The sequence below is a fragment of the Lampris incognitus genome, chromosome 4, assembly GCF_029633865.1.
Source record: "Lampris incognitus isolate fLamInc1 chromosome 4, fLamInc1.hap2, whole genome shotgun sequence".
Classification (NCBI taxonomy): domain Eukaryota; kingdom Metazoa; phylum Chordata; class Actinopteri; order Lampriformes; family Lampridae; genus Lampris; species Lampris incognitus.
Window position 1 is genome coordinate 32,268,174 of NC_079214.1, and position 19,824 is coordinate 32,287,997.

The 19,824-nt window shown below is 44.4% G+C and overlaps 1 protein-coding gene across 1 annotated transcript in view; it reads left to right on the top strand.

The window, feature by feature from the left end:
* Positions 1 to 1,438: 1,438 nt before the first annotated feature.
* Positions 1,439 to 19,824, top strand: part of slc7a9 (solute carrier family 7 member 9) — a 37,555-nt gene continuing 19,169 nt past the window's right edge. The window contains exons 1-3 of the mRNA XM_056279138.1: positions 1,439 to 1,552; positions 14,922 to 15,069; positions 15,911 to 16,153. Coding sequence (XP_056135113.1) covers positions 1,439 to 1,552; positions 14,922 to 15,069; positions 15,911 to 16,153 — 505 coding nt within the window. The remainder of the gene's footprint in view (positions 1,553 to 14,921; positions 15,070 to 15,910; positions 16,154 to 19,824) is intronic.

Sequence of the window (19,824 nt, forward strand, 5' to 3'; positions counted from 1 at the left end):
TCACATTCCTGTCAGGGTTTGACACAATCACCAAATAAACAAAAGAACTGATGTTTTACAGTGGCCACTAATCAGAAATAGAACTAGTTTATGACTCAAAGACAGACACCAAGCACTCCATGCAGAACAGAAAAGCAATCAAGTAAAATTAATGATTAAGAAAAGCAGGGGGTAGTAATTTGTTCAGTGAAAGATTAATTGGGTTAACAAACTGGAGTCATAAAAAGGAAAATTATTTAAAGGCTGCAGTGGGAAGGTTGAGCTGCTGCATCAAAGATGATGCACCTACGATTGGGAAAGGACGGCTAGCATGGATGTATTCCCCAGCATAAAAGCGAGTTGCAGAGTTGAGCTGAGTTGAGCTGAATAATATATAACTGAATATGTGTTTGGCACACATGCGGTGCACTAAATAGTAATAAAGTCCTTGCAACTTGTATCGGCAACAGTAAGAATCTTCAGATCCCTCATTACAAGGGTCAAGCTGTCTGCATCTATAATTTTTGTCTTTTATAGGTGAATGGTCTATCTCTTTCTCGTGTAAGAGCATTCCATTGTTTTTCAAACAAGGGAACAAATCCATCTTAAAGTAAAGGAGTGATGTTTCTATATCATATTTTCAGAAATAAGAGACGATATGCCAGTTGTTAATTTGTACGAAATTTGGACTCATTATGTACACCCATTTTATCTGAAATGTCTTTAATACCTGAAATGTCTTTACAATTGAGTTAAAAAGTAAATCAGTGTTTTACACAATGTGCTTTAGTCCTCTGAAGCCACTCTAAAAGTGAAAAGATCATCTCAAAAATGCTTTTGAGATTAGCTTTATACAACAAGAGAGTTGGATTGCCTTTGTTGCAGAAACTGGGTCAGAAACCACAGTCACTCTCATAAAACCAATTCTTCATATTGTTGATAAGAGCCATAGTAAATATTTGCTATGACACAATGACAAAGCTCTTGTGCGAACTTCAGCTAACATTAAAGCATGAAGCTGTGCCCTTATTTCTGGAACAGTTCCAGTTTTTGTCCATCAGTGATGTTGCAGTGTCAATGTGGAAGACAGGTGTTCATGTTTACATGTATATAGTATGTATAAGGATGTAGTTTAGGGTAGATTTTTTTCACTTTTATCTCGCTGAAACATTTTAATGAGTGTTAAATATACAGCTGGCAGCAAACAGTAATGATACCTGTTAATGTGTTACTTAAGCTTGGTGCAGTTTCTTCAGAAACTGTGGAGTGAGTTTTGACAAGGAGGGGAACAAAACTAATTTGTCTTAAATCCTGCCTTGCTGTAAATAAAGCAAAGTTGAACAGCTTTCATAGCTTTTTTTACACACATGCATGCATGCATGCATACTTTTGCATTCATTTCTACATATTTAGTAGTGTTTGTGTACAATTACGCACATGTATGCATCAGCAGATTGTCATGGATGATAGCAGCATGAGAAAGAAGCATGAGACCCAGAATGGTAGCAGCCTACTGACTTCCTCTCAGAGTACAGAAGAGCAATCAGGGAAGGCCACTGTGCTTCAAAAAGAAGTGAGTAAGAGGAGTCTATTCCTACTCTCACTCTCACTCTCACTCTTACTCTCTCTGTCTGTCTGTCTGTCTTTCTCTTTATTTCTGTGTGTGTTTGAGTGTGTTTAAGTGCCCGTAGTATGCAAGTAGGTTCCTGAGAAAGAACCTCTGTGGATGTTCACACCATAGATGTTCACATCACGGCTCTCACAATCCTTACCTCTCACTAAATAAGAGGGAGGGGCTGGGGCTGAGTACCAGTCAGTACCAGACGGACTATCCCTGCATATCAACTTCCCACCGTTCCACTCAATGCTGTTGTCCAGTTCCCACATGCCACCAAATCAGGACTTGATTTGAATGAATTACTGACCCTTTGTTACAAGAAGGTGCATGTTTGACTGTGAGACAGGGCTTTGATGAAAAAAAAAAAGTTATTTGCAAAATATTTGGCTGGGGAAATAATGATAGAAAATGAGAACGCCTGACTATGTTTTAAGTCAAAGTATAGGTTTAAAAAACAAAAACAAAAAACAAAACTCCGTTACTAAATGATAAACCTGGGTTTTGCAGAAGACATAATTTTCCCAGCTCATCCCAGACTGAAATGTTTGAAGAACATTTGGCATAGATCAATATTTGTAGAAGGTTTTGTCCAGGTCTGGAGAGAGATCTCAGAGACTTTGGTTCAAAGTGATCCAATACACATTCTTTTTTTTGTGTGGAGGGAAACACTGTTTGCTTCACATCTGTTTGCCACACAATGTAGCTGCAAATGTGAATGTTTTTCTTTATGACCAAGCGAGAAACCACTAACATGTTGAGCTGGAGGAGTGAGGATAGTTTTATCAGTTTAGTAGTAACCTGTTCATTGTCTGTAAATGTGTAGCCCTGTTTGATTGATCCCTAGTTATTAACTGACCACAATCAAAACAATAGCTGGTGAACACTGGAGATGATCAAAAGTGAATATAAATTTGTAACTTTGTTTTGAAAAGTGCTATATAAATAAAGTTTATTATTATTGTTGTTGTTGTTGTCATTGTTGTTATTATTATTATTAACTTAGCCCTCTCCACAATAGAGACTCACCACCACTGTCCCACTAAACTTCTTGGCATCTGGTTCTGTTTGTTTGGCATATTTCAGCACCACGGGAAAAAATAAAAAAATAAATGCAACACCATAGCCAGAACATAAATCCTTCCTTTGTTTCTGCGTTTGAAGGATAAATCCTTTCGAAATAACAAAAACCTTTTTATAGATAGCAATAGAATGTTGGGTTACATGGTAACCTTGGTTCTGCAAGAAAAGGTCAACACTCCGCTGTATAGGTCAGCCTCGCCAAGAGGGTGACCCGTTTAGGAGACAGAATACCAAATTAATAACCATTGTTGGAGAAAATGGAATCACTGCCAATAAATATGGGTCATTAATTTATCCTGTTGTATAAGGCACCTTGTAACATTGTTAAGAAAGGTTTGATATAAATAAAGTTTATTATTATTATTATTAATATTATTTGCTGAATTGAAGGCCATTGAATTCCTCGCCTAACCTTGCCAGTTGACATTCATTCATAGGACCATTTTTATCTACTTGGCAAATCAAGGCAAGGCGAGTTTATTATATGGCATGATTTCAAACACAAAGGCAAAATGCTGTACATAAAAGCATAAAAAGACATTATAAAAGAGATACATAACAAGATAAAAAGAAGAAAGAAATGAAAAGAAATGCAGTGGTGAACATGTTAACACAAATTATTTTATTTTGGGCAAAACATCATTGCATGGGTCAACAATGGTACAGCAAATCAGTCAAGAGTGGAATGTAGGGGGTTAAACAACTGCACAAGTGCAGTTCAAGCAAAATTAATCCATCAGAGTGGCATGACTGTCTACAGACCTGTCCCACACTCAGCATGGCCGAATGAAAAAATAAATACATAACTTGTCCAGGGCTTCAAAGTTGCCCCACTGTCCCAATAACAGAGGATGTCACTGAAGAGTCAACCTATAAAACTTGGTAAAGATCAGAGGTGAAACACAGCCTGCTCATGCACAGATGTACTCTAATGACAAATAAAAAGGCTGTCTTGACAGAAAGGAGTTTCAATTTCAGACTGAGGATGGCTCAAATGGAGGTTCAGATAGGGTGCTCAGGATGTGCTTCAATTCCTAAGAGGGAAGCACACAAGCCATCAGTGGATGGAGCCATTTGGACACTTCGAGAAATTAGCTGGCAAGGGGGCATGCATGAAATGTAACGTCATTGATGAAGTCATGGTGGTCAGATATGGCAGGCAACAAGCTTTTCAAGGTTGACTCCACAAGTCTGTCATCAAAAAGGAACTGAAGAAATGCCAGAAAAGGAGATGCATCACATAACATTGGATTTGACCATTTTGGGGCCAAACCAGCAGCTAAGTCTGCCATATCGCCCCACAAAAAGGGCCTTATTGGAGGAAGTCTTGGAAGTCCACAGAGTGTTTAGAATTGCTGGTTACAGGTACCTAAGAAGCCCCTTGCCAGAAGTACTGTGTTGGTGAGAAATCCCTGGGTTTGATTTTTTAAAATTTCGATATACTCTATTGATTCCTGTCGGGAAATTGTGCTCTGCATTTAACCCATCCTAGCTGTGTAGCTAGTAGCAGTGGGCAGCCTGGGCAGCCACCGTGCAACATCCAGGGACCAACTCCAGTTCGTCTTGCCATGCCTTGGTCAAGAGCACAGACAGGAGTATTAACCCTAACATGCATGTCTTTTTTGATGGTGGGGGAAACTGGAGCACATGGAGAAAACCCACCGCAGACACAGGGAGAACATACAAACTCCACACAAAGGATGACCTGAGATGACCCCCAAGGTTGGACAACCCCGGGGTTCAAACCCAGGACCTTCTTGCTGTGAGACGACAGTGCTAACTACTGCACCACCGTGCTGTTTGGGTTCCAGAACTGACTTTGAGCCTGCAACAGCATATCTGCACTGACTGGGAAGCAGCGTGGGCCATGCGCTAGCGACTCCTACAGATCTGCCATCGATGCCTGGTGGGGCCAGTCTGGAGCAACCAGTTGGACCCTGGTTTTACGCACTCTTATCTTCACCAGAATAACAGGTGGGGGAAGAAAAAGAGGGAATCACAGAAAGTTGAATCAGTTCATCTGGTGTTGTGTAGTTGGTTCAGTATCAGACATCAACACACGAAGCAGAAGAATAGGGGAGCATGTAATTTACTTCGCACTGTTTTTCATCAACACGTTTTTACTTCTTCTACTACTTCTACACATGCGTGACTCACAGTACCTGGAACATATAAACCATAGTAGTGCCACCTAGCAGTCTCCAACGTAAATAGCATTAACAGAACACAATGCATCATTATGTATGTATATGGACACAACATCTTCCCCTTTTGAACAAAGAATACTTCTAGTACCTTAGATTAGAACTGACAGTATTACACTCTGAATAATGTATGTAACCCAATAACATCATTCACTTTTTACATTTTCTTTTTCCTCCCCACATTAGTCAGCAGTACTTTTTTCCCCACTTTCCCATGACAAAGTCTTTGGTCCAGCTGGGTGGATTTCTAATCCTGGTAAACCTGAGCTGGTTATCAGAGATAGAGTCAGGTGGTTTATCAGTCTCTGGTTTAGTACAGTCCATTGCTCTGTCAAAGTCAGTATCCGGAATCAACTCTGGCAGTGCAGATAAGCGTGAGGCATTCCAGATCCTTCCATCATCCAGCAAGTAAGTGTTTGGTCCTTTCTTGGTCACAACAGTCCTTCGTTTTGTGAACTTCAGTTCTCCTTTCTTTACTTTCCATGGCTTCCTAATCCGTACTTTGTCACCGGACTGGAAGTCAGTTGATTTAGCGTGTCTGTGAGCATCTGTGTATTCTTTCGTCTTCACTTGTTTTTTGCTTCACTCTTTCACGCACAGTGTGTCCATCTTTTGGAGGTACAGGCATCTCCATCACCTGTAGTTTTGTTCTCATTCGTCGACCATGGAGCAGTTCTGAAGGGGATACTCCAGTCGTAGAATGAGGCATTGCTCTGTAATCCATCAGGTAAATTCTCAGGAATGATTTCCAAGGTTCTCTTTGGATTGATGCGGTCTGTAGGCAGTCTTTAAGGCTTCTGTTGAATCTCTCAACTTCTCCATTGGCTCTTGGATAATAAACTGAAGATCTCAGGTGTCTGATTTCCCTCTTTTTGAAAAAGTCAGAGAACTCAAAGGAGAGGAATTGAGGTCCATTATCACTGACCAGTTCTTTTGGATTCCCTTCTCGAGAGAAACAGTGGTCAGGAACTGGATGACAGTAGCTGTGTCAGCATGGGGAGCAAATGCTACTTCAGGCCATTTACTATAGTAGTCTACCAGTGTTATGGCATATCTGCAATCAGCAGTAGCTATCTCAAATAGACCTATGATGTCCACGGAAACCTTTTCCCAGGCAGCAGCTGGTAGGGGAATGGTTTGGAGTGGAGCATCATGGGTTACAGTCGAATTATCATTCTGTCTGCAGGTTGTACAGTTCTTAATCAATGTCTCTATATGTGAGTCCATTTTGGGCCACCAATACAGTTCTCTGAGGCATTGTTTAGTGCGCACAATGCCTTGGTGGGTTTCATGAGCGATATTAATGAGTCTTTTCTGCAATGACTCAGGCACCAGCAACCGATGAGTACCTCTGACAATACAGTCATCCACGACTGCAAGCTCATGGCGGATCAGGAAAAATGGCTGTAAGTCAGGCTCAGTTGCTTTCTTTTGTGAGGGCCAGCCCTTCCGTATCTGTACATGGAGCTTTGTGAGCACTGGGCAGGCACAGCACTCAGACTGGAAGTCATCCACAGACACAGCACGCAGATCAGTGAGAATGGTTGCAACGGATTCCACATTCTCTGCACATGCAGTGTCTGTCTCAGGAAGTGGGAGTCTAGATAGACAGTCAGCGACATAGTGCAAAGATCCAGTTCTGTATTCAACATCATAGTCAAACTCCATCAGGTGAGCAGACCATCTGGCTATCCGGAGACCAGTGCGGTTATTGCCTTTGGTAGTCAGGAATGTTGTAAGTGCTTGATGATCGGTGCGTAATAGGAATTTCCTTCCCCAGAGCCATGTACACCATTTCTCAGCAGACCAGATGCAGGCCAGCGCTTCCTTTTCGACAATGGAATATTTTCTCTCAGCATCCGACAGACTGCGAGATGCAAAAGCAACAGTCTGTTCCTCACCAGTACTGTCCAGCTGAGTCAAAACGGCACCTAGCCCATAGTCTGAAGTGTCTGTAGAGACTATGGTAGGCTTGTTGGGGTCGAACAGCACTAGAGCAGGGCTATTCACGATCATCTTCTTGACTCAGTCAAATGCTGCTTGAGCTGCATCATTCCACTGGAATGAACTGTCCTTTCGCAGCAGAGCTCTCATAGGATCAACAACAGTTGTGTAGTTGGGCACAAACTTGCTGTACCATGCACTCAGACCAAGAAATGAGTGCAGGGTTGCAGGATCAGTAGGGGGCGGGGCATTCAGGATAGCAGTGACACGAGAGTTATCTGGCTGCAGACCTTCTGTACTGATCTTTTGGCCAAGAAAGCTCAGAGTAGTTTGACGGAGCTGACATTTGTCAACATTGAGTTTCAGTCCCGCTTCATTGATTTTGTGTAGCACAGCATGGATATTGGCCTCATGTTCAGCTTCTGAGGATCCGTAGATGATTACATCATCGAGGTAACATTGCACCCCTTTGAGGCCACTGAGGATCATTGTCATCATCTTCTGAAATGTAGCAGGGGCAGAACTCAGTCCATAAGGAACTCTGCAGTATTGGTACAGGCCTTCATGCGTAATGAAAGCGGTGAGCCCTCTGCTCTCTTCATGCAGCTTCAGTTGAGGGTATACAGATTTGAGATCCAGGGTAGAGAACACGACAGATCCATGCGGCTCAGACAGTATGTCCTCAATCAGTGGTAAGGGATGGCTGTCAGTGACTACTGCTTTGTTAGGTTCCCTCAAATGGATGCACATGCGTATGCCACCTGTCTTCTTCTTAGTGACTACAATTGGGGATACCCATTCAGATGCATCAACTTTCTCAATAATCACAAATTCCTCCAGGTTCTTGAATTCATCGGAAACGGCATCATGGACTGAAAGTGGTAAGCGTCGAAGCTTTTGTTGTACCGGCTTCACTTCTGGTCGTACCTTCACTTTGTGTACAAAGTCCTTTGCACATCCAAACGCAGCTGGAGTTTCACTTTTCTGTTTGCTGGTAGTGGGCGGAGCTTCAGTTTGGTGGGGTGTCGCACAGACATTGGCAGTCTCAGGTATGAACTGTCCTCCTTTGATCTGTAGCTGGAGAGCAGTCACCAGGTCCATACCTAGTATAGGTGTCCCTGTCTGTGAATGTTCTCATTCATCCCGGTCATGGTTATCCAAAGGAGTTGAATAAAGTGCAACTGGACTTGGTATATATCCGTGAAGACGTTTCGCCTCTCATCCAAGAGGCTTCCTCAGTTCGTGCCTTTCTGACTAGATGAAGCCAGTCTTACACTTGATAGAGCTTTGGAAGTAGCTAGGCGTACTGAAGCTGCTATAGCTGATGCAAAAGTCATTGCTATAGGTGTCCTTGTTTTCACTATGTAAAAGTCTGTGGAGGCACTCTTGTCATTGTAAGTAATGTCAGCTTTAAGACATCCTAGCACATTCAACTTCTCTCTGGAATATGTAACAAGCTGCATTCTAGGTTCACTTAGCTTACTTGAACCAAAATACTCACTGTAAACATTCTCAGGCAGTATAGAAACACCAGACCCTGTATCAACAAGTAACTCAACAGTAGTAGGCCTGTGCAGTAGTAGGTGCAGTAATAGTAGCAGTACACATTAGCTTAGCAGCTGTTTCAGTAGTAGAACTAACAGTTAAGACAGTAATATCAGGCACAGTCACTTCATTAACAGACTTTTGGGAGGATTTGCACACTCTAGAAAAATGTCTCATCTTACCACGTTTTATATTTGCAGTCCTTCGCAGGGCAGGATTTATCGTTGGCTAGGTGGTCAGCTGAACCACAACGAAAGCATGTGTGGGTTGCATCCGTTTTCTGAACGGTCTTGTATTTTGGCTTGCGCGCCTTCTTTTGCACTTGAACGGCGGCGACGTGCTTTGTGTCACCATCAGCAATGACTTTTGCATCAGCTATAGCAGCTTCAGTACGCCTAGCTACTTCCAAAGCTCTATCAAGTGTCAGGTCCTCCTCCATTAACAGTCTCTCACGTATACGAGGATTATTTGTCTTCTCTACGATCTGATCACGCAGCATTTCACTTTCCATATTGCCAAATTTACATTTCTTCACGAGCTCGCGCAGCGCTGCCAAATAGTGATCCATTGACTCACCCACAGCTTGAGCTCGTTGCCTAAAGCGGTACCTCTCGGCGATAACGTTCAGTTTCGGGTTGAAATACGCCTCCAAAGCCTGCACAGATCCATCGTAAGTATCAGCCGTGAGCGGTAAGGTGCTGTAGATTCTTTGCCCCTCTGTCCCTAAGCAGTGAACTAGCAAGGCTCTCTTTCTCTCGGTAGGAAAGTAACTTCCCCCGATAGCAAGCAGGTAATTGTCGAACAACTTTGTCCACGCAGCAAATGCGGTTTTCAGTTCACCTGGGCACTCCAGGAACACGGCAGGATGTTGCAAGGAGAGCAAAGCCATTTCTTCGTCACTACTACTCTCGTCGCCACTTTGTTGTGTAGTTGGTTCAGTATCAGACATCAACACACGAAGCAGAGGAACAGGGGAGCATGTACTTTACTTAGCACTGTTTTTCATCAACATGTTTTTACTTCGACTACTTCTACACATGCGTAACTCACAGTACCTGGAACATATAAACCATAGTAGTGCCACCTATCAGTCTCCAACGTAAATAGCATTCACAGAACACAATGCATCACTATGTATGTATATGGACACAACATCTGGACACAACGTTTATTGGGAGAAAAATTTCATCACTCATCTAAATGACCTCTTCAGTCTCAACTGACTGCACCCTTCTAAACAGCAGTTGCATAAGGACTGAACCAATGATCGGTTTCATATGTAAATAGCCATGACCATTAACATGAGTTACAATGGCCATGTGTACTAATAACAGAAGATTAGGGAATAGTTGCAATCACAGCGTTGTAAGATGGCAACAGATGTACTCTTAGATGATGGTTGTTACCGCTTCACATAGATTCCCCAATCTTCTGTGAAAGTTGAATCAGTTCATCTGGACACAACATTTGAGAGAAACGTTTCATCACTCATCTAAGTGACCTCTTCAATGACTGCATGTATCTCCACGCTTATAAACAATTTTCTCCATGGATTGTCACCTTGTCATGGTGGAGAAGCTTGCGTGGTCCTGAGATCCCGAGAGCAACGCCGCCTGGAGCTATGCTCCTGGTAGGGTCACCCATGGTGGTAAGGTCAAGGGGAAGGTCCCCCCTGGCAAAGAGCAATCCAACCAAGGCCTCAATGGTGAAACAGGCAGAGGATGATGGCTGACTTTTGGGAATCATCACAACAGCTGGGAAGGCGGATGAAGGTTGCAGTAGCAATGGACCCCCGGTCGTCTTGGACTCCATGCCACTGGATCCTGAACCAGATCTGCCAAGGACCATGTGGTGGCAGTCTGTGCACCAGTCTCCCCACGCACAGGCATCCTCCATATAGGGAATCCACCCTAACATACCAGATTAAGTCCTATGGCGACTGGCTAGCGGTGACGGGGGCAGGATTGTGAGATCTGGAAGCCCTTAGGCGGCAGGTGCTAGATTGAGTTGCTGGGCTCTTGGAACAAGGTAGGAAGAGCCCTTCAGTAGCTGCACCTACAACTGAGCAGCCCTCTTTAAGATCCACTGCTCACCCCACCTAGGGAAGGGGCTAGAAACGGTGCCCTAAAAGTAGCCAGCCTCAAACCTCCTGACTGGAACAATGCATCCAGAGGGATCATCACATGCAGTCAGAAACATAGAAACATGAACTTTGGAGCCTGGAATGTGCACACACTGATTCATAGTACAACCAGTGACAGACTGGAGAGGAGAACCACAATCATTGCTAGAGAACTGCAGCGATGCTGGATTGACATAGCTGCCCTTTCTGAAACCCAACAGGCAGACAAAGAACAACTGAAGGAGCGGAAGGGTGGCTACACTTTCTTCTGGAAAGGAAAACCTGCTGATGAGCCCAGGATCCATGTCATTAGATTTGCCATCAGGAACCAGATCATCAGCCACCTGTCTACACTTCCTGCCTGTCTACACTTCCTGTGGAGATCAGTGAGTGTCTCATGACCATCCGTCTGGTGCTTGCCAACAACCAAATGGCAACAGTTGTGAGTGCCTATGCCCCTACTTGAGACTCTGACGAGGAAGTAAAAGAGACCTTCTATGCCTGCTTAGATGAGACATTGCCAAGAATCCCAAAGGAGGATAAGGTTATTCTCCTAGGAGACTTCAATGGCAGGGTTGGCCTGGATCAACACTTCTGGAAGGGTACTATAGGAAAGGAAGGTATGGGGAGCATCAACTCCAATGGAGTTCTGCTTCTTAGAAAATGTGCTCAGTATGACCTCACTATCACTAACACTCTGTTTCGCCATTAAAACAAATTTAAGGCATCTTGGAGACATCCCCACTCCAAACAGTGGCATCTCCTTGACTATGTCGTTGTATGAACCAGGGACTGTCGTGACATGAAACATCACGAGGGCCATGATTGATGCAGATGACTGCTGGACAGATCATCGTCTCATCCATGATATCCATCAAACTCAAGAAGTAGAGGAGAGTTCAAAAGAAGCAGATCCGGCCAAGACTGAACCTTGAAAGCCTAAATGAAACTGCCACCCAGCAGCAACTTCAGGCCTCTCTTGGGGAAACCCTCCAACAGGAATATCCTGATGACATTGAGAAGAACTGGAGCCTGCTCAAATCCACCATCTTTGACACCTGCAAAACCACCCTTGGGCACAAGTCCAGAAAACACCAGGACTGGTTTGATGAGAATGACACAGAGATAGAACAGCTCATCTCTAAGAAAAGGAAAGCCTTTCATGCCTGGCAAAATGATGTAACCTGCAAGGCTAAGAGTGACTCACTCCAGAGCCAAGGTGGCTGTCCAGAGACAGGTGAAGAAGCCCAAGAATGCTTGGTGGACAGAAAAGGCTCTGGAAATCCAGTGACTGTCAGACTCGGATGACACCAGACACCAGACACCACTCAGTGCTACTAAAGTTGTCTATGGTCCAAACTGGGAGTTTCACAACAGTTGAGATGCATATTTTCCAAACATTGCATCTCAATTGCTTTCAAAGACCAAAACACACTGTGCCAGAAATTGGTCCACCCCAAGGATTGGGTCCCCCAGCACAAACAGAGCAATATAGTGTATGCTGTTAAGTGCCGGGAGGACTGCCGTGACTTGTACATCGGGGAAACCAAACAAATGCTGGCCAAGAGGATGGCACAACACAGAAGAGCTACCTCATCAGGCCAGGACTCCACAGTCTACACCCACCTACAGGCCAGTGGCCACTCCTTCAAGGATGAGGATGTGCATATCCTTGATGCTTGATAGGGAGGAATGATGGTTTGAACGGGAAGTCAAAGAGGCCATGTATGTGACGAAGGACCGACCATTACTGAACCGGGGGGGCGCTAAGAGTACATCTGTCGCCATCTTATAATGCTGTGATTGCAACCATTCCCAAATCCTCTGTGAATAGTACACATTGCAATTGAAACTCTAGTGAAAGGTCACAGCAATTTGCATATGAAACGGATCATTGTTTTCGGTCGTTATACCTTTGTATTGTTTATAAGTGTGGAGATACCTGCAGTCAGTTTAGACTGAAGAGGTCACTTAGATGAGTGATGAAAAGTTTCTCTCGATCAACGTTCTGTCCAGATGAACTCATTCAACATCCTGTGACTTTCTTACCTGGATTATTGAGCATGCATATAGAGCAATCTAAAACAGTGTTCAGACAAGAGGCGATATATTGCTGAAGATGCTGGTATTGATAACATGTGGGTGCATCCCCATGTTTTCTACTTCCTCTGAGTAACTTTGATATGCTTACAACATTTTTGCTAGTAGCTAAATATATTGTTCATATTTTATTCATTCATCATATTTTATGCATATATAATTTATTAATGCATTTATTATTTGAACCACTTCTTTCTTTGTATTCTATATTTTATCAAATGAGGGGGAAAATAGTCAGTTGAACATTGTATAAAAGTGAAAATCCAGACTGTAATGATGAGCTTCATGTCCATTTTTGTCTTAGCAGGAACTAGTAATTGAAGACCAAAATTCTGTTTTGTTTTGTTTTTTCCAGAGTAGTAACTAAGAAGTGAAATGCTTTAACATTTCTCAACTTTTCACAGGATGCTACCCACCCTTTACTGCTGAATCTCCCTATCCTCTGTGTCACTTGTTCACAGAAAACTGACCGAGTCTGGCAACGAGTTGCCGGAGTTGCTTCACATCTGAATGTGCCTTAAGGCCACAGGGCAGCCCATCAGGGCCACCATAGTTCATTGCAATGTCTCATGCAACAACCACATCTGCAGATGTAACTGGCATAGGCATTTGTGTGTTTTCTCCTCCGCTGCCTGCGCACACCTGAGGGCTCTCCCCAAGTACTGCACTCAGGAAGAGGGGATATCAAGGCATGTTTGATTTCATTAAAGGAAAGGACACCATCTCCCTCTGCTTGTGACAGAGCTTTTGATGGTAGCTTTTATTATTACAGTTGCAAAGGCTCTGGTCAGCTTTTTCGTTATTCTGTTAAGCCCTTACAATATATGGGAAAAGATCAAGGAACATAATCTGAAAATATAAATGTTATCATTATGCAAGGTATGCCATAAAGGTGTAAAACAAGTACTGCAAATGGAAACAGGCCAATCTATCTCTAATAGATGGCAATACTTGTAACCACTACTGCTGCATCTGCCAGAGGTGTTGGTTAATATGCTAAACTATCTCCTAGGTAGGTAACCCACCCTCTGTGAGGCTGACCCATACAGTGGTGTATTGACCAAGATGAAATTGAAAGTACATTTCCATGTGAAGTCAGCACTGCACGCTCAGTGTTTCCCCTCCAGATGCTTACTGAAACAAACAGATACATGGGGTTAATTAGCCCTTCTCAGCCAGTACTGGTGTGAGAAGGTGGCAGTGCGAACGTATGTTTGTGGTGGCCTCACACACTACCCTCCATGCAGTGTCTTTGCCCATGTCTGCGTCTAAATTTGAATGACTGAATGATGATTTGTTTAAAATATGTAACTAAGCAGGATATAACATACAGATAATCCATTGCCAATAATCTGAAGTGATCAACAAATCCACACATCAAACTCAGTGAACAAATCTCCATATGCATCAGATAAGTTGTTACATGTTTGAAAAGGAGTAGGAGGGAAGTATACGTACATTTATTTTTTTCCTACCCCTTATCACCTACTCTTAAGTTAATTCAGCTACTATGTATTACAAAAAGAAACAGAAAAAAGAAAAGAAAAATGTATAAAAAAATACGACAATAAAAAAATAAAATAAAATGGTGGGAAAAGTGCTCAACAAATAAGGAGCAAAATCTTACTTAAATCACTGGATACATATATATATAACAACCCAGACATCACTCGGTGTCATATGAAGGAAAATGAAAAAAAATTGATTAGGAATGTTTGGAGATAAGTAAAACTTTAACGGTTAACACAACTTTTCGCCGTCCCTATATCGCTTGAAAATCAGTCATTTCTACTTCTTGAACTGTGTAATGTTTGTACTTTGTTTGAGTTCCATGCTCAAACTGTTCCACAACTTTAGCCCATGGATTGAAAGGCCCATGCTCTTCAAAGTTGTCCAAACACATAATTTCTTGAAATTTAATTTCCCTCTCAAATTATATTCCCCTTCTCTATCTGAAAATGTTTTTTTTGTGTATATTACTCGGTAGTAGATTGTTTCTTGCTTTGAACATTATTTGTGCTGTGTTAAATTCTACTAAAACCCTGAACTTCAAGGCACTTGACTTTAAAAATAGCTTGTTGGTGTTCACGATATCCTACATTATTAACTATCCTTATGGCTCTTTTTTGTAGTATACATAATGGTTGTAGGTTGGTTTTGTAGGTGTTACCCCTACCTCCACACAGTAGATCAGAGATGGTAAAATAAATAAACAATAGTGTGCAATGATTTATGATCCAGAATGTGACTTGCTTTTCTCATGACTGCAATGCTTCTTGCCAGCACATATGTTATGTTTCTCATGTTTTTTTTCCGTGTGTGTGTGTAGGTGGGCCTGGTGAGTGGTATCTCCCTGATCGTAGGGACTATGATTGGCTCAGGAATCTTCATTTCTCCTAAGGCTGTGCTGCTGTATACAGGGGCAGTGGGGCCATGCCTGCTTGTCTGGGCTGCCTGTGGGGTATTGGCTACTGTGGGTGAGAGAAATGACCAGATCCCTGTGCAAATATGTGTACATGCGAATGCACACACACACACACACACACACACACACACACACACACACACACACACACACACACACACACACACACGCGCACACATTTCTACATTACCTCAAAGCATGTGTGTAATTTCATTCTCTGAGAAATCTCAGAAAAAGCTGTAAAATCACATAAAATATGTTTAAAAAAAGACACCAAAAGAAGAAACCTGTGTCTGTAATAAAACTACATATTGGAAATATTAGTTGGTAGGCTGGTTTGATATACACAGTAAACAGATGATCCAGTAAAGGGTAAGCAAAATCATTTAATTGTTAATTATGCTTAGGTACTGGTGAATGCATTGTAACCATGTATTCTCAAGCTGTACTCGAATGCAATGCTGTTTGGGGTCAAAAACAACACAGATGAATTCTGACATTAATCTCTGCACAGTCATATTACTACAAGAGGTTTTGTTGACTGAGAGAATGTCAAGAATTTTGCATTACAAAGCAAGACTTGAAAAATTTGCCCAAAATATAAAGGTAGAGTGTTAAATTCCCTGGGCATTGTGTTCCCTACATCTGGGCAATGTAGACAACAGAATGAACCAATTTCCTTTTAACCAAATGGATGTAAAATAAAGTATAACTACGTGTAACTAAGTGTAACTAGTTGTGTGTGTGTATGTATATATGTGTGTGTGTGTGTGATTGCATATGTATATATATATATGTGTGTGTGTGTGTGTGTGTGTGTGTGTGTGTGTGTGTGTGTGTGTGTGTGTGTGTGTGTGTGTGTGTGTGTGTGTGTGTGTGTGTGGTTGTTTCAGGGGCCTTGTGTTATGTTGAGCTCGGCACCATGATCACCAAATCTGGGGGAGAGTATCCATATCTAATGGAGGCCTATGGTTCCATTATGGCTTACCTGTACTCCTGGACCACTGCCATGGTTTTGAAGCCCTCCTCCTTCGCCATAATCTCCCTCAGTTTTGCAGAGTACGCTTCCACACCTTTCTACCCAGGTTGCAGTCCTCCTCTTGTAGTCACCAAGTGCCTTGCTGCAGCAGCTATATGTGAGTTGTCTGTTTCATATTTGTTGCTCCATAGAAGTAGACGTCATCTACAGTAGTACTCATTATGGATGATCAGTCATCACCCATTGCAGCTGCACCCATCTGTGACGTTCAGTATTAGGGGAATACACCTTTAAGGACAAAGGGAGTTATGGGATAGTAAACAAAGCAGCCACGGGAGCGGGGAGGCAGACGAGAGTCAGTTGTATTATGTGCACGTTATGCATGGAGCGAAATAAACATGCCGAAGTTCCACGGCTAATTCAGAAATGGTGTTATCGTCTGTGAGAGTGAAAAGAAGGTCATTACAATGGCGACGAGGACTTTGTGGATTGAATTATGAACTCTAATCAGTAGTAACAAAAGGGTAGTAACGTTCAGCTAACTGCATTAGCTGAGCTAGCTAGCACGAATCAACAAATTCACCCAAGTCACCCGCCATCTCATCATGGCAACGTTTTTCGCGTCGAGCGACGCGTTCCCGGCGTTTGATATCCATGGAGGTGCCCCGGGGACGTTGGGAACTAGATGGGAGAAATGGACGGCTCGTTTCGAAAATTTCTTGTTGGCCATGGACATCAAAGACAATACTAGGAAACGTGCCATGCTACTTCATTATGCGGGCGAACAGGTATATGACATTTTTGTGACGCTACCCGATAAGGGAGTCGCTAAAGACTTTGATAAAGCCGTTAAGGCACTTGAGACTTATTTTTCACCAAAGAGGAATGTTGATTTTGAGGTGTACAAGTTTAGGCAATCTGCACAGTCTGGAAATGAAACCGTCGGGGAATACTATGTCCGCTTATGCACACTTGCAGTATCCTGTGAGTTCTCTGATGTTGACGCAGAAATAAGACGCCACATTGCGCAAACCTGCGTATCGCACAAGCTTAGGAGAAAAGCTCTCACTGATCCCACGGTGAATCTGACAAAACTCCTGGAACTAGCCAGGCTGGAAGAAGCGTCTGAACAACAAGCACGTGAAATGGAGAAACGATCAGACACCGTTTCGGATGGTATTTTGGCTCTGCGCCACCGAGACCGCAGGAATCAGCGGGCTAGGCAACCTGCTCATTCTGCCCGGCAGCCTGCACATACGGCCCCAGGCGCGCACGGACGTGAGTGCTTCAACTGCGGTGGCTCATTCCATCATCAAGGTGACTGCCCAGCACGTGGGCTTGCATGTCGCAATTGTGGCAAACGAAATCATTTCTCAAAAATGTGCCGGTCGCGCTCAAGACAAAGTATGAACTATGTACAATGTCGACAGTCAGATGACACCTCAAAATCAAATGCCCACTCACCGCGTCCCAATGAAGACAGCACAGACCACTCCCCCAGATATCTTTTTACACTGAAAGACCCAGCTATCACATCGCCGAAACAGACCATTCAGATAAATGGGTCGCCTCTCGAAGTGCTGGTAGATACAGGAGCCTCAGTCAATTTAATGGACTATTGCACATTTCAATCACTCCCAGCCCGCACAGTACTGCAGAACACATCAGTCCAGATTTTTGCTTATGGCTCCCGCACGCCTCTGCCAGTGCGCGGGCAATTCTGCTCACAACTCAGCTTCCGAGACAGAATTGTCAGAGAAACATTCTTCGTGGTCGACAAGCCAGCGATTCCTGTAGTAAGCTGCCAGACAGCAGTTGCCCTCGACCTAGTCCGCCTGGTCAACAATGTACGTGTGCCGTTCATGCTCCAAAAAAAATTCCCCACCGTTTTTCAAGGCATTGGAAAGCTCAAGGATCACCAAGTGAAAATCCACATTGACACTACAGTGCAGCCCGTGGCTCAACAACACAGGCGCATCCCCTTCCACATGAGACAGCTAGTGGAACAGGAGCTGGAGAAACTAGAGGCGCTAGACATCATCGAACGTGTTGAAGGCCCCACGCCATGGGTCTCTCCGGTGGTAGTAGCTCCAAAGCCCAAACAACCAGGAAAAATCAGACTGTGTGTTGACATGAGACGCCCAAACGAAGCCATCAAGCGTGAGAGGCACCTCACTCCCACAGTGGACGACATTCTAGCAGACCTCAATGGGGCAAAAGTGTTTTCCACATTTGATCTGACGGGGTCCTCCCTATAGTCCCCGGGTCCTATAGTCCCCGGGTCCTATGTTCCCCGCTTTGTATGAGACCGGGGAATATCGGACCTTTTTGTATACAGAGGGCCCTATATTTCCCACTTTTCCCCAAAAGGGTCCTACGTTCCCCGTTTTGTATGTGCAGGGAAACATGGGACCGGAGAAGACCGTAGGTTCACACTTTAGCCGTGTAGGCAACTTTCTTTAATCCACGGTAAATCAGCGAGACAAACAAAACCCACAGCTCGACTGAGTGGAGGTGGCAAGAATAACCAGAAAACTGGCTGGACAACCATAACTTAACCCTGCGTTAACCTGCCAGGGCAACCATGACTTAACCCTTAGTTCCTGGGTTGAATTCTGTCCCCAATACGTGTCCACCACATGAGCCCCCCCAGAATTCGCCCTAGTAATCGAAGTCAGGCAGGCGCGGGGGGACGACAGGCCGTCCGCGGCGGCTCCGGATAACAGGGGCCGGAGTGTCTCTGGGAGGCATTGACGCGGGCCTGTGGAGGTCGGCCTGAGGAGCAGAAGAGGCAGCTCGGGCCTCCACGGGGGGAGGAGGCGGAGCCGGGGGACGACCGCGACGAGGAGGTTGGGCTAACTCCAACGGCTGCGTCAAGTCCAGGTGTGCGGGTTTAACTCGGTCCACTGAAACATGCTCGGCCGTGCCCCCAAAATCCACCACCAGGTGCTTAGTTCCCCGTTCCAGGACGCGGAAGGGGCCGTCATAAGGGGGTTGCAGAGGGGGGCGGTGTGCGTCGTGACGGATGAACACGTAGTCCGCTGACTGCAGACCTGGGGGCACCTGGGACACCGGAACGCCGTGTTGGGCGGTAGGGACGGGTGTGAAAGCTCTGACCCCGTCCAGCAAGGAGGCTCGTTGGTCCACAGCTGACCAGGGACGCGTTGCATTGGGCATGAAATCGCCTGGGACTCGCAGCGGCGTGCCGTACACCAGCTCCGCAGAGGAGGCTTGTAGGTCTTCCTTTGGGGCCGTCCGCAGGCCCAGCATGACCCATGGGAGCTTGTCGACCCAGTTGCAGTCCTTGAGAGTAGCCCGAAGCGCAGCCCTCATGGACCGGTGGAAGCGCTCACATAGGCCGTTCGCCTGAGGGTGGTAGGCGGTAGTGCGATGAAGCTTGACGCCCAGAGCCTCACCCACAGCATTCCATAGCTCTGAGGTAAACTGTGGCCCGCGGTCAGATGAAAGGTCGGAAGGCGTACCGAAACGTGAGACCCACGACCCAATAAAAGCCCGGGCCACATCAGCAGACGTCGTGGATGCCAGGGGAACAGCTTCAGGCCAGCGCGTAGTCCTGTCCACCACACTATGTTCCCCGGTCAGCAGGTTTGACGCTGTTTGGCGCAAAAAGTGCATTTTCAATAATGCATTATTTAGGGCAGATTATTAAGAAGACAATGAATCATACGATTTCTATTTTTATATCACAAAAACGAATTCACAAAGTCCAGGTTGGCTAAAGTATGTGGAAACTTTCGACACTAAACCAATTTCAACTTATTAGGCTATAGCCTATATTTGGGCGCATAACCCACCCCGGTAGTTCTC